The sequence below is a fragment of the Sinocyclocheilus rhinocerous genome, unplaced genomic scaffold (assembly GCF_001515625.1).
Source record: "Sinocyclocheilus rhinocerous isolate Xijiao unplaced genomic scaffold, SAMN03320098_v1.1 scaffold3227, whole genome shotgun sequence".
Lineage (NCBI taxonomy): Eukaryota > Metazoa > Chordata > Actinopteri > Cypriniformes > Cyprinidae > Sinocyclocheilus > Sinocyclocheilus rhinocerous.
The window spans coordinates 139,143-154,597 of record NW_015656021.1 but is presented as its reverse complement, the minus strand read 5'-3'; the positions used below and the strand labels follow the sequence as shown (position 1 = coordinate 154,597).

Below are 15,455 nucleotides of genomic sequence, written 5' to 3'. Positions count from 1 at the left end.
CTCTCTCTCTCTCTGTCTCTCTCTCTCTCTCTCTCTCTCTCTCTCATGCTGTTATCCCTCTTTAGCGGAAGGGCAAACATCTAATGAAGCTGCATTTGAATATGGCATGAGGTTAAAGGAGAAAAAGGCAGGAGGAGGTGAGAGAGTTGAGGAGAATAAAGGACAACACTGCCCTCTATAGATGGAGGAGAACAAACACACTCTGAGACAAATACACACTCAACAGACGTGTGTGTGAGGAGGATCTGTAATATATTATTAATTACAATATATAATTAACATATTATTATAATTATAATAAACCAGTTTTGTGTTCAAATATTAAACGTGCAGCAGTGGATACATTTTAGGAAGTCCTGATGTAATAATCTGTTCTTCAGTCTTCAAGAATTGACAAACTGAATATTTCAGGATTTTTACATTTTACATTGTTTCATTTGATTTGAAAGGGTACTGATAAACTTTCAAGAAATCATATTTTCTACCTCGGGGTCAAAGCAGCGGGTCAGTAATCCCAGTAGGGTTTTCAATCGATTCATTACCCAAACCCTTAATTTTTAAATTTACACTTTAAAATATTTGTTTGTTTGTGCGTGAGTGTGTGTGTGTGTGTGAGAGAGAGACTGTGTGAGACTGTGTGTGTGTGTGTGTGTGCGTGTGTGTGTGAGAGTGTGTGTGTGTGTGTTTCTATACAGATGTGAAGCAGGTAAATGGTGGTGACACCCACACACACACACACACACACACACACGCACACACACACTCACTCTCACTCTCACACACACAATCATTATACATCCTCAGTTTTGAAACAGAAAATAAAGAAGCAGAATAAAATAAACCTCAATTAAAACTGCTGGATTTTTCTAGTATACTTGATTCTAACTGATGAATATCGGTCAGATTTCTCATCTCTGGCAGCGCTGTAAATTAGAGCGTTCATCTGGACACCTCTCTCTCATCACACCACAGAATCACTCTTTCATTTAGTGCAAATACAGCTGGTGCCATCCTGCATCTATCAATGGATAAAGATCATTTCAGTATGAGTCTAATATTAGTGCAGGGTTGTTTTGTTGCTAGATTAACTTTGATGTGCATCTTTTTCAGGAGAAGTGCCAACCCTACCATGAAAAATCAGTCAACAAATCACCAAAAATGGACACCAGCAGTCAATCAAATTTCAGCATTGAATGATTCGCATTGTGAACGACTAATCTTTGTGAAATTTAGCATATAACTGCAAGAGGCTTTGTAGCATATTTATTACATGATGTTCTTGCTAATAACTCTAGAATCATGATGGCTAGAATAAAAATGCTTATCTATTCACGTTTTCTGCCTCTTTTTTGAAAAACATACTTTTTTTCAAACTCGTCCAAGGCTCTTGTCCAATTCACAAAAAAATGACTAAATCCTTTCAGATCTCATAGATTTGTAAATGGCTGAATAGCTTGAGGTTGAATATAAATACATATACATATATTTGTAAAAACACGGTACACTTACAGTAGGCTCTCTTGAGTTTAATTTATTTAGTTTGCAAAGAAATCTGTGATCTCTGACATGCTTAGATCCTTAAATAGTACTTTAACTTAATGTCTATTCTAATGATGCTGAATACATATTTGCCAGACATGACTGAATGGTAGTGAATAGATATTTGTCAGTTAGCAGACATGATATATGAACATACTGTTGCATTGAGACAAAACACTGCACAACCATAAACAAAACTCAGAATATCGATTAATCAATAACAGCCAACAGAAGCATGCTTTAGATCTCAATACCGATTTAAGCAAGTCTATTCAAACGACAAACGTATGGGTTAACTGGTTTGTCTATTTTTAATGATTTTTTTTATTTCCAAATATGCACACTTATATAGCCTGCTCACACTGATCATGTGACCCGATGATGTCACACCAGATGTAATGTCTTCACACAAAGGGTTAGTCACTAAAAGGGACATGAAATATGGTTGTTTTATTTTATTTCTAAATAAATATATACTCTCAGCATCGTTCTTCGTAAACAGAAGCTCTGAATAGATGTGCAAGATACTGTTTGCAAAAACAGTTCATTGTTTAGATGAGTATGTCAGTATGGAAATATATCAGAGCCTCTAATCAGACGTTTACCAGAATGTTCAGGCTGCTCTTTTCCATACAAAGAGTAGCATGCAGTGCTGTCAAGCTCCAAAATGAACAAAATGCACCGTGTCAGTTTGATGACGGCAGTCTAACTTGTGCTGTGTATTCAGTCTTGTTAATTTACACATGATTATGTCGTAATGTCCATATAATTATATATCTAATGAACCAAGCACACTTAAACTACTCATCACCTTTCTGTCTGTGTCTCTTCATCTTGTGTCTGTCTGTCTTTCTGTCATAATGTAAATAATCGAGGTGCACAGCTCTGGCCGACCGGCTGCAGTTTCCACTTATCTGCTGTTTATTTCAGAGAGGAAAACAGCAGGAAGAGAACTAATGGCGTCCAGATTATAAACATTGAAAAAAGATGGAGAAAAATGTGGGGTTTTCAGAGCAAACACACACACCTTTTCACCTGTTCATGGAGTTGGTGTGACCTGTGAAACTTTCCTTAACTCTGCTGATAACCAAGAAATGGGCTCCTCGCAAACTACAAATCCGATTATGAGAAAGAGCGAGAGAGAGAGAGAGAGAGAGAGAGAGAGAGAGCGAGAGCGACAGAATTGTTTAATTTGCACTTTGCCAAAATCCCACCACTGCCCTAAGGTTTGGAAAGAGTTCTTTGTAGCTCTAAAAGTTTCCCAGAAATATTTAAAAGTGTCTTTAAATTTTTTATCATTAAGCAAAGCACTATTGAAATGCCAGTAAGCACTACTTGGTTTAATTGAATTTAAAATAAAAGAACAGCACACCATACTATGATCAGAAAAACTAACAGGGACAATAAAACACTTGCTAAAAATACCACATTGATGTTTAAAACTGTAAAACCTATCCAACCTAGCTAAAGATAGAACATTGTCACGGGTATGAGACCACGTATACTGTCTTAGATTCTCATTAAAATGTCTCCATATGTCACACAGCTCATGTGCTTTAATGATTTGAATAAGTCTCTTACGGGAGGGGCCATGGGGTTCAACGTGATTCCGATCAAGATTTCCTTCTGTACAATTAAAATCACCTCCCAAAACCAAAAACTCCTCACTATCACAATTCTGTAGAGTTGAATTGAGGGTACTTAAAAACAACATTCTTTCAACCCCTGAAGTAGGAACATAGATACAAAAAAACACAAAAACGTGATTTTCAAATAGAGCTCTAACTTTTAAAAGTCTGCCCTTTATAATTTCTTCAACATCATAAGAAACTGGCTTAAAGCTTTTTGAAAATAAAACAGCAACTCCTCCACTGACAGATTCTTTTTGACCCATGTCAGTTCAACGTGATCTCATGAAAATACGTGTGTATTTGTACGTAAAATTTGTCAATTGCAAACGTATGCATGTGACGTTTAAATAGACGAATATACGTACGATATACACGTATTTGGGCTTCAAAAACGTAAAGGTTTATACGTATTTTCACATAAATAACGTATAAATGCTTACGTATAGCCTATACTTTAAAGTGTATAGGCGGAGCGTGGCCACATCGGATAATGTGTGTTTTCTACCAAATTCCACGGATGATTCTTATAACTGCTGCTTATTCGATCAGCTATTGCGCCTTGTAAAATAATAATAATAATAATAATACATTAATTGGCGTCCAGATCCTTCACTTTCCTTTAACGTGTTACAGAAGACACGCATGCATCCACTGCGCTGTTTTGTTCAGATTCTGTTGTAGTAAAAAAACATATTATCTATTACACAGCATATTTTGCAAGATCCAGTTATGTCGACTCCAGTTATGTCAACTAACTTCTTCTATAGCGCCTGATTAGTATTCGGTGTGAAAATTGTCCTAAACACGTGTGCGTCATTACTGCATACAATATTAATGTAATACCTTTAATATTAGTATATAGCTATTATTGCATTTGTAATAGGCTATTTTTAGTCTATTGAACAGAAGCATAATATTTTATGTAAAGGATAATAAATGTAGGTTACATTGGGGGGGGTTGGGGGGGTTGTGATTGATTACCATTACACACACACACACATTTTTTTTGTAGTAAAATCATGGTTGATTTTAGTAAGGCTGGCAATTGAGGACAACTGTAATGTCGCCTTGAGAAAGAAATTCAAATTTATGTTAAGATGATTTTGTATTTACATAATAAGAAAGCAATTAAGACTGTCTCCATATGCAAGTCCTTTAATATATTTACATAATGTTTAGGCCACCCCCTGGCTGTATGTGTAGTTTGTATGCATATTTTTGTTTGCGTTTTATGTTTTCATGTGTATTATTGTAGTCCTAACTGTACTTTGACTGTGTTTATTGAGGTTTAATAATAAAAAATTAAAAAATTAAAAACTGTAATGTCGCGACTGACCAATCAAAATCAAAGATTTCAGAGCGTGCGTAAAAAATTTAATAAAATGTGGTAAAAAAATATTTGAAATAAAGCATGAAATATAATATGTTATTTATAATTAGCATAGGCTTTAATAACAAACACAATGCCATTAGGATATTATGTGCTGGGTAATTGCCTGTATTTATATGATATTTCATTATTGCACAGTAGTACAAAAATCCTTTATTTTTGGTTCTTGAGAAAGAAATTCAAATTTATGTTAAGATGATTTTGTATTTACATAATAAGAAAGCAATTAAGACTGTCTCCATATGCAAGTCCTTTAATATATTTACATAATGTTTAGTCCACCCCCTGGCTGTATGTGTAGTTTGTATGCATATTTTTGTTTGCGTTTTATGTTTTCATGTGTATTATTGTAGTCCTAACTGTACTTTGACTGTGTTTATTGAGGTTTAATAATAAAAATTTAAAAATTAAAAACTGTAATGTCGCGACTGACCAATCAAAATCAAAGATTTCAGAGCGTGCGTAAAAAATTAAATAAAATGTGGTAAAAAAATATTTGAAATAAAGCATGAAATATAATATGTTATTTATAATTAGCATAGGCTTTAATAACAAACACAATGCCATTAGGATATTATGTGCTGGGTAATTGCCTGTATTTATATGATATTTCATTATTGCACAGTAGTACAAAAATCTATACAAAAATCTAGCATGTATTTTTGTGTTGTATTTTTAAACATGCTGTGTTATCAGGTAATGTTACACAAAGTTTTTTTCGCTTTGTGCTTGGACCACTTCCGGTGTCTTATTTAGCATATCTCCCGCGCATTGCGTGCAAAGAAAAATAGCTGTACAGGTAAGGAAGCGTGTTTTCCTTATTTTTATACTAAATACATTTTATACTATACATTTATTATTTCTATATTATTTTTTATTAATGGTTCTCACTTGATATGCTATTTTTTTAATTTAACGATTCTTTCAAATCTTTTTAAAATCAACAATTTAATGATTAATTAAAATGTTTAGCTGCATACGTTAGATGTGCTGAGACCATTTTGGATGTTATCCAAACACCAAATCAGCATGATGATGCATTACTAAATAGTATCTAACACAGTCGTTTTTTTCATGTAATAATTAAGATGATGTTTTATATGCTCCGATTACGTCAGCGTGGATCATCTTTCCTGTACTTATTGGTGATATTTACCAGTACATATTACACTTTAAAAAACACAGTAGTGAAAACAGCTGTATTCTGGAACATGGTTGCAGCAAGTATAAGATTTTTGAAGATGAGTTCATCTTCCAATGACCAGCTGGTCAAGGCTTGGATTAGCTTAGATCAACTCATTTCCTTGTTGGATCAGCTTTGATCAGCTCATGACCATCTTGAAACAGCTTGGACCAACTTCGACCTGTTTATAACCAATTTATGACATGTTCCAAAACACAGCACCACACCAGCAGCATTAACCAGCATGGAAATTGTATTGGTCTATGCTACTTTTTAGAAGCATAAAAACATAACATTGCAGTGAATGACTTGCTACATGTATGCTCATGTAAAAATGTGTGTTTTTTGTTTATCACAGGATGCCTGGGTCCACACTAAAAATATGCAGATCATGCAATGTCCACATTTCAGTGGCTTGCAAAACCTGCAAACACTGCGGGCAAAAACAAGACATGAAAAAGGCCATAAAAGTTGCAAAACAAAAAATAAATGACAGATGGGTCAAAAATATGAAAGGTTCAAATAATTTTTGTAAACTTGTAAATTCTGCAAATGTTCTGGTAAGTCACTATATTAAATGCATTCAAATGTTAAAGTTGGCCTTTGGAGCATGAAGCATGATGAACTTTATTAAAGGGATAGTTCACCCAAAAATGAACTGTCATCATTTACTCACCTTCAAGTAGTAACAAAACCTGTATAAATTTCTTTGTACTGTACTGCTGAACACAAAAGAAGATATTTGGAAGAATGTCAGTAACCAAACAGATCTCGCCCGCCATTGACAATGACTACCATAATTTTTTTTTCCTACTATGGTAATGAATGTGGGTGAATGAATGATCTTGAGGGTGAGTAAATGATGACAGAATAAAAATTTTTGGGTGAACTATCCCTTTAAGTGTGTGCACATGTGTATGTATGTGTGTGTGTGTGTGTGTGTCCCCGTGTGTCCGTGCATGCGTGCGTGCGTGCATGTGTGTTTGGCCATGTGATGTAACCACTGTTTTTAAAAAAAATTCCCGAAATCTCCCGTCCTCCACAGGTTATACAAACACAGAGTTGCTGTGTCTGGCTCAGTTGATTGATCACGTGTGTTGTGTTGTGTATAAAACAGTGTTTTATAAACTTTTCTGTGATATTTTCCAGCAATATTTATAGCATGTAAAGACAGGGGGGAGATGAAACAAATAGTGTCTTTATATTTTGCTTATAATTGCTTCTGCCAAAAAAAGATTTACACTGCCTTATTAATTTTATTAAAAGTAATATTTTACATTCAGCATTTTCCTATTAATGTCTGAGTAATGTTTTCCCCTTGTGATTACAGATTCACAAAATGCATGCATTAGGGAGGTATCCTCTTCTTCTCTTGGGGAAGAGGAATGTGTCAGGGTCCTTCACAACTGACGTGATCACAGCTAATTCCTTTTTATCCCCAGAGGAGGTGTCCATTGAAACAATAAAGAACATTTTTACAAGTCTTCTAAAAGGTAACTGTACTGCTAAAGATGAAATTTCAGCCAGTCAATGTACAGTTGTGCAGTTAGCTGTAGGTATGACATTTGGAGCAATGGCTCATTTCTTACAGAGCAGCCTTTTAGGTCATGTCAATATCAGGCTTGTTTTACTGTAGAAATTGACACTTGTCCAGCTGTTGATCTGACAACTCCTGCTCTGCTTATTTTACAGTGAAATGTTCTGCCCTGGACAGTGGAGTTGAGAGCAACCACAGCATGTTGTCCAGCGGGGAAGATCGTGGTGCCAGCGATGGAGTAGATGCCACAGTCTTTCATAAAGGGGATGATCCCAGTGGCAGCACTGGTGGAGAAGATGTTGTTACTTTAATCCTTACTCCAGTGGATCTCTCATGCGAACCTTCTCACACCTTCCAACCACCAAAAAAAAGAAGATCCTGGAGAAATCTAAAGGTAATTATATATAATCTATTTTGTTGATGAATAACAGATATTGTTTTTAGCTATATACCAAATATACGTAAGCATCTAAATTTTGTAATTGTGACAAAAACTGTTGATGTCACCTGCATTGATACATCTTTAAGGAATATGTTGCAATAACTGTGTCACAATAACTCACAAGGCTGATTTACCTGCTTCACCTCCAAAAGCTATCACACCTATCCCACCGACAGATGTCCCTTTTCCATACTTGTAAAATGTCATTGCTTCACCCACAATGGTATGTTCTTCTGTATGTAACTTCTGTTTTCACCTAATGATAACATGCATTTCCTATATTCCAAGTTATATGAACTCTTGATTTAGCACAATGTTTGATCTAAATGAATAATCACATACACTAAAATCTTTACATATGTTTGACTACTAATGTTTGAATTTGTGGTCCAGTTCATGCTGTAAACATCTTAAACTGTTTAAACAGAATGAGTAATCAATAAGTAACCAAGGAGGGCAGGTAAATAGGAATATAACCAAAAGAAACAAACAAACAAGAACAAAGAAAACCATGATCGTATTATATTGTGACAATATCTCAGATCTCAAGCACATGTAAACGTGCTACCCTTCATGCTTTTGTGCAGCTAAACATCATTATTCCATGTTCAGATTAGTATACAGTACTGTTAATATGACTTAAAAACACAGATTATACGCATCATGCATGTTGTATTACTATATAGAGCATAATTTACATAAATGTCAGACTAACGTGTCAGGATGGTCTAAAACAGTACTTTTCAACTCCAGTCCTTGGGACCCACCACTGCTCTGCACACTCAGTTGAGTTCAGGAAGCTTTTTCCTAATGAGCTGATGATCTGGATCAGGTGTGTTAAATAAGGAAGACATGCAAAATGTGCAGAGCAGTGGGTCCCATCAGAGATTGGGTGCTTCTCAATCAGCTCCCCAGTTGATGCTCACTATGTATCGTGATAGGTTGCCACCTGTGCAATAAGTCCATTCATCAAATTTCCTCACTACTAAATATCCCACGGTCTACTGTTAGTGGTAAGCCACGTAAAATCACAGAGCGGAGTCAGCGCATGCTGTGCGCACAGTGCGCAGAAGTCGCCAACTTTCTGCAGAGTCAATAGCTACAGACCTCCAAACTTCGTGTGGCCTTCAGATTAGCTCAAGAACAGTGCGTAGAGAGCTTCATGGAATGGGTTTCCATGGCCGAGCAGCTGCATCCAAGCCTTACATCACCAAGTGAAATGCAAAGCATCAGATGCAGTGGTGTAAAGTACGCCGCCACTGGACTCTAGAGCAGTGGAGACTTGTTCTCTGGAGCGACGAATCACGCTTCTCTGTCTGGCAATCCAATAGACGAGTCTGGCTTTGGCGGTTGCCAGGAGAACGGTACTTGCCTGACTGCATTGTGCCAAGTGTAAAGTTTGATGGAGGGGGTATTATGGTGTGGGGTTGTTTTTCAGGGGTTGGGCTTGGCCCCTTACTTCCAGTGAAAGAAACTCTTAATGCTTCAGCATACCAAGACATTTTGGCCAATTTCATGCTCCCAACTTTGTGGGAACAGTTTGGGGATGGCCCCTTCCTGTTCCAACATGACTGCACACCAGTGCACAAAGCAAGGTCCATAAAGACATGGATGAGTGAGTTTGGTGTGGAGGAACTTGACTGGCCAGCACAGAGTCCTGACCTCAACCCGATAGAACACCTTTGGGATGAATTAGAGTGGAGACTGCGAGCTAGGCCTTCTCCCCAACATCACTGCCTGACCTCACAAATGTGCTTCTAGAAGAATGGTCAAAAATGGATTAAGAATGGGATGTCATTAAAGTTCATGTGCATATAAAGGCAGGCGTCCCAGAACTTTTGGCAATATAGTGTACTTGCAAGTAATTACAAGTAATGTCAGAAAGATATCAGCTCTGCTGTTGTTCATAAATACCAGTAGTGATGTTGTACAATCAATACAATCAAGTCATCAGTGTCCCAATGTGTAGTGAGCCAGTGTCCTTTACTGTCCTTACCAGTGCCTGAATTTGTACACGATATACTGATTCACGAGTTCGGGAGCTGATTGAGACGCACCCATTGACTTATTATTGTGGAGATGAGAGGGTCTGTATCTCTTACCATTGGAGAAAGCATAACAGCTAACTTGGAACACGTGAGGCACTTCAGCCTATCGTGTAATGCCAGTGACATCAGTGGCCGCCATTCAAAGTTTTATGTTTGTTACAGTTTTCATTAATCAGTTTCTTGTGGATTAGCACACTGGTCTTGTGAATAAATGTTATATATTTGGTGTTATGCCACTAGTAAATGTACAGTAGGTCTGCATTGTTTGTGAAATGTGCTTTACTACGGTAAAAAAGAGAGCAAATTAGTCACTGCAGGGAGGATAAAACATTTCAGATTACACTAAAACTTAATTGTAATTTAATACATATTTAATTTATTAAAATTATATGTATATATTTAAATTCATAAATTATTACAATACAATTCTAACCTAGCAGCGATAAAAAGAACACTTAATTTTTTTTTATTTTCATTAAACAACATACAATGTAACACAATATTTACAATTAAATTATTCATTATCTCTTTATTCATTATGTATAATATCAGTGTTATATATGCATACATGCATAATAGTCATTACAATTCAAGTCTTACCATAACTGGTAAAACCTGAAAGCCAAAGAAATAAAACTGTATTTTTTGCTTTCTTTAGACAATATACATTACAATATCACTCAGTATTACTATTAAAAACTATGGTAATGCAATAAATGTGTCCTACTTGTCATGACATTCCCTTCTCTGTCTTATAAAATAACCTTTTTATCATAGTCAAATCTACATATCGTTCCCAATAAAAGTATTGTGTAGCATAAAACATGTTGAAGATTAGCAGACAGGCAGTCGATTCAGTAAATGGTAAGCTTCCTCACAAAAGCGGTTTATTCAATGTAGTGAAGCCTCTTCTCCATTAACATCCATTAAAAAACAGTCTCTGGTCTCCTTTCCTGCATATCGACAAAGCCACAGTGTTAGCATTACCCATTACGCTTTTTTGGCTAAAGGTTGCAGGCTTCCCTTCCAGTGTCTTTGGTCCCAAGGATTGGAGTTGAGGTCTGTCTGTCTGTCTGTCATTCTGTCATTCATCCCTTTCTATCTATCTAATCTATCCGTTTAAACTCTCTTCAGGTCCCGAGGACTCTGTCCAAGCCTCTGCTTCAGCACCCAATGCCCTTCATCTACCTGTCTCAAAACTGATTACAGGTAACACTACTGTGACTATCTATCTATCTATCTATCTGTCTGTCTGTCTGTCTGTCTGTCTGTCTGTCATCCCTTTCTGTCTATATAATCTATCCGTTTAAACTCTCTTCAGGTCGCGAGGACTCTGTCCAAGCCTCTGCTTCAGCACCCAATGCCCTTCATCTACCTGTCTCTAAACTGATTACAGGTAACACTACTGCGACTATCTATCTATCTATCTATCTGACACTCCCTATTTAGGTCGGCCTGCCTCTGTCCAAGCCTCTGCTTCAGCACCCAATGCCCTTCATCTACCCGTCTCAAAATTGATTACAGGTAACACTACTGTGACTCTTATCTATCTATCTATCTATCTATCTATCTATCTATCTATCTATCTGTCTGTCTGTCTGTCTGTCATCCCTTTCTGTCTATATAATCTATCCGTTTAAACTCTCTTTAGGTCACGAGGACTCTGTCCAAGCCTCTGCTTCAGCACCCAATGCCCTTCATCTACCCGTCTCAAAATTGATTACAGGTAACACTACTGTGACTCTTATCTATCTATCTATCTATCTATCTATCTATCTATCTGTCTATCTATCTGTCTATCTGTCTGTCTGTCTGTCTGTCATTCATCCCTTTCTGTCTATCTAATCTATCCATTTAAACTCTCTTCAGGTCCCGAGGCCTCTGTCCAAGCCTCTGCTTCAGCACCCAATGCCCTTCATCTACCTGTCTCAAAATTGAACAAATTTCACTACAAGATTAAAGGTAATTCCCTTAATGTCATTTTTGTTTGCATATTACAATATTTTTCACATTGTTTTTTTCCTTCTGCTGTTGAAAGTTAAGTAAAAAATGTAATTATTTTATTGGTTTTAGTTATTGTTATATATCACCTTCACCTTATTAACTAATGTAATCAAAAAGAAAGGGAAAATGGTACAACATTACAGGATCAAAGGACTTATATACTGTTTCAAAGGATCTGTACACACATCAGGCAAAAATAATGTAGTTTGCAAAACGAAAAACATCTATATGAGATTAATTGTCAGTCATCATCTATAGTTTGGGGCCATATGTACACTGAACTGTTCATCAAACAGTGTTTACCCCACAGTTTTTGCAATGTACCATTAAACTGCATTTTAATACTTAAAATACATTGGAAGATTGTCTTGGTCTTTTTAACTATTAACACACAATAAGAAATGTATATATGTAACACATATAAATGAAAAAGGTTAGAGAAAAACGTACTGCGCCATGGTACAACATGAATGTCAGATTTATTTCTATCATTCTACATCTATATGCCTTTAATTTTCAATCCATACATCCATCCATCAATGCATACATACATACATCCAGCATTGTGTGTTTGAAGCCTCAGTCCTTTTCAAATAGTAATATAATTATGTTTTTGCTCTCTTCCTAATAGACTGCCCAGTGCATTTAAACAAAGAAGACTTTCCATTTGTAAAAACCATGGGAACGAGAATATCAAAAAATGCAAGTAACATTGAATTTATTTTATTCAGCTTTAATTTGAATTTCTGTGAGACAGCTTCAGACAGCTTTGGGATTTAAAAAAATAAAGAATTTAAATTTCGAAAAAAAGGTTAATGTAATTTGCTTAATTTCAGGGGAAGAAAGAGACAAAGGTGCGCTGGCAGCCTTGCTCTGGCTGGTATGTACTTTTTATATTGATATTGATTTATATTGAAAAACGCTTAGCATGCAAAGTTTTCTAGTTAAGCTGTAAATAAAACCGTTTTACACAAGTTTGTGTGAACTTTATTCTCTTTATCTTATATTATGCTACTTAAATGCAGTTTTACTTGCATCTTGTTTTTTTAATGTCTCTTAGTGTGAAAATAATTTACTTAAAATTGATTTTGTTTTCCAGTGGATTAAAGTGGAAGGACACGTGGGAGCCTTATGAACTTTTTCATTCAGTTGAATAAATTAAGGTTTTTTTTTTTTTTTTTTTTTTAAAGCTTAATGCACTAAACCATTAAAGAAGATTTTAAATTGTTTTACTGTATTTCTATAGAGACACTTGAAGATATTGTTGAACTGTATTGATTTGTCTGTGTCTATCTGCCATGTGCACTCATGTTTATCTTGACCACCCCCTCTTGTATTATAAGTTAATTTGTCCGACCTGCTGTTCTTAATTACCGCTCTTTATCTTATATTATGCTACTTAAATGCAGTTTTACTTGCATCTTGTTTTTTTAATGTCTCTTAGTGTGAAAATAATTTACTTAAAATTGATTTTGTTTTCCAGTGGATTAAAGTGGAAGGACACGTGGGAGCCTTATGAACTTTTTCATTCAGTTGAATAAATTGAAGTGTTTTTGTTGTATTTTTTTTTTTTTCAAAAGCTTAATGCACTAAAACATTAAAGAAGATTTTAAATTGTTTTACTGTATTTCTATAAAGACGCTTAAAGATATTGTTGAACTGTATTGATTTGTCTGTGTCTATCCGCCATGTGCAATCATGTTTATCTTGTATTATAAGTTCATTTGTCCCACCTGCTGTTCTTCATTACCCTCCTCAATTCTTTTCCTATGTTTCTCCCCATGTTCTCTCTCCTCAGTTTGTTGTGTCTAGTAACCTCCTTTGTGGTTCCCCTGCAGGGGTCCTGACCCATGTTATTTTTGCCAGCTCTGCCTGCCTGTGTGCCTGAAGTGTTTGAGAGGACTGTTTTCCCTCATTGGGGAGGTTTTTGCTGAGGTTTTGTCATTGTTCAATAAAGCTCAAAATTGGTGATGCATTGTCTGATTTATTTGATAACATCATTAATACAACTGTTTTTTTAATGCAATGTTTTAGGCATTTGTAAAAAACAATTCATATGCAGCTTCTGTGCCACCTCTGCAGTGCAAAGACTAATTTCGGTGTTAGTGATTTCATTTGGTGCAGCTCAGTGTTTTATTATTCTAATTGTATTTATTGATTAAAAATAAGAAATTTCTCAAGCAAATGTGGATCTTTCAGATGAATTTGAGGAGTACTGGTCTGGTCTTGGTCTTGACTTGGTCCCAACACTCAAACGTCTTTGTCTTGTTTTGATCTCAACACACATTGGTCTTAGTCTTGGATTTGGTGGTTTTGTGTAACACTATAACTAGTCCATAAAGTAATTTAGTTGTCTTAATACCTAAACACTTACACCATGGATAAGTTGTTTATTTTGACATTATTACATTGTCATTTAATTGAAGTGTTTATCATTGAAATAGCCTATCATACATGCAAGGATTGGCTTTTGACACGGATGAGAATGAAGTCGGCGATTGATTGTGATTGGTTCATCCTCATTGGCGACGGCAAGCACACATGCAGACAGAGAAGGAAAGACAAAAAAAAAAAGTGATGAGACAGATGGAGAAAGAGAAGTGGAATAATAGAGCGAGAGAAACAAACAACATGCAGGGTATTTAATATCTACAGCAGAAGCATATCATCTTCATCAGAGCTCAAATCAGTACTGCTTGAGTAAAGGGCTTCCAAGTGTTCTGGCCAGCTGGAATATTCACATTCTTCACCAGTAATATGTTCAGTTATGGTGTCAATTGCCTGATAACTTGTTTTTACAGTCTCCTGGTGAGCTCTTAGCTGATGTAATTTTCTCTTTAACAAACACTGAAGTCCTTGAATCCCATCATCTGGAAGACTCCAGGGGTTAACTATAAAAACAAACACACAATAAATAAATGAAAAGTTAATTTCATGTGGGATCATGAGATTACAAAGACATGGTTTAAATTTTATATATATAAAAATGTTAGGTTCTTACCACCGAAGATGATGGTATCAAGCAAACTATTCAGTTTGTGTTCCTGACTTCTTAGATAAAGCCAGTGCTGCTTTGCCTCTTGAACAACGATAGTTTGTTCTTCCTCTAGTCGTTGAATTAGCATCACCTTGTCAAAGAACTTTTTCTTTGTCAAGAGGTTGACATCATCTACACAATACAGGTAAATCATGTAAATGACAAAGACATATTGACTATATAATTCAATGTGAATACCTATGTTATGCATCATTGACCTTGCTCTGTTAGCTGCCAGGGGAAAACGTAGTCATTTTGTAGGACCTCTTCAATGGACTGTATCTTGAGGAAGGGGTCAACAAGGGCATTGTACTGCTCAATTGCAGAAGCCAGCTTCTTTCTCTCCTCGTTTATTTTTCTTCTTATTTTATTTCGCCCTTTGTTTGTGGCTGAAACATAATGAATTGACATGGGGCATTTTTTGTATTACTATTTGTTATTGACAACAATAATAGTAGTAATAGTGATAAGAATGATGAAGACGAAGAATAAGTAGATCTTTCCTTTTATATTAAACATACCAGTGTGTCTGTAAAGACGATGTTGCCGTTGTTTAATGCACAAAGATAATTCTTCCATTGTGTTCCTTATTGGCTGAATTGCAGCATCACGGTCTCCTACAGTTGCTGTTTAAAAAAAAAAAA

At 35.8% G+C, this 15,455-nt stretch overlaps 1 protein-coding gene and 1 long non-coding RNA gene across 2 annotated transcripts; one reads left to right on the top strand and one right to left on the bottom strand.

The window, feature by feature from the left end:
- Window positions 1–7,080: 7,080 nt before the first annotated feature.
- Window positions 7,081–7,934, top strand: LOC107719250 (uncharacterized). Its single transcript, XR_001637498.1, has 3 exons — window positions 7,081–7,236; window positions 7,436–7,674; window positions 7,875–7,934. It is a non-coding gene; the product is annotated as an uncharacterized LOC107719250 (long non-coding RNA).
- Window positions 7,935–14,361: 6,427 nt separating this feature from the next.
- On the bottom strand, window positions 14,362–15,404 carry LOC107719249 (uncharacterized). Its single transcript, XM_016526626.1, has 4 exons — window positions 15,333–15,404; window positions 15,030–15,200; window positions 14,776–14,943; window positions 14,362–14,665 (listed from the first exon to the last, which is right to left on the bottom strand). Exons 1-4 carry the CDS (start codon window positions 15,388–15,390, stop codon window positions 14,424–14,426), a joined length of 639 nt encoding a protein of 212 aa, XP_016382112.1. The 5' UTR covers window positions 15,391–15,404; the 3' UTR covers window positions 14,362–14,423.
- Between the last annotated feature and the right edge of the window lie 51 nt (window positions 15,405–15,455).

What these genes read in the sequence shown, in the direction of transcription:
- LOC107719249 (XM_016526626.1), bottom strand. Translation starts at nt 15,390, where the DNA reads ATGGAAGAATTATCTTTGTGCATTAAACAACGGCAACATCGTCTTTAC. An exon ending in TCGTCTTTACAGACACACTG is followed by an intron (nt 15,201 to 15,332) that starts GTATGTTTAATA and finishes ATTATGTTTCAG; the next exon opens with CCACAAACAAAGGGCGAAAT. An exon ending in CTGGCAGCTAACAGAGCAAG is followed by an intron (nt 14,944 to 15,029) that starts GTCAATGATGCA and finishes TGTATTGTGTAG; the next exon opens with ATGATGTCAACCTCTTGACA.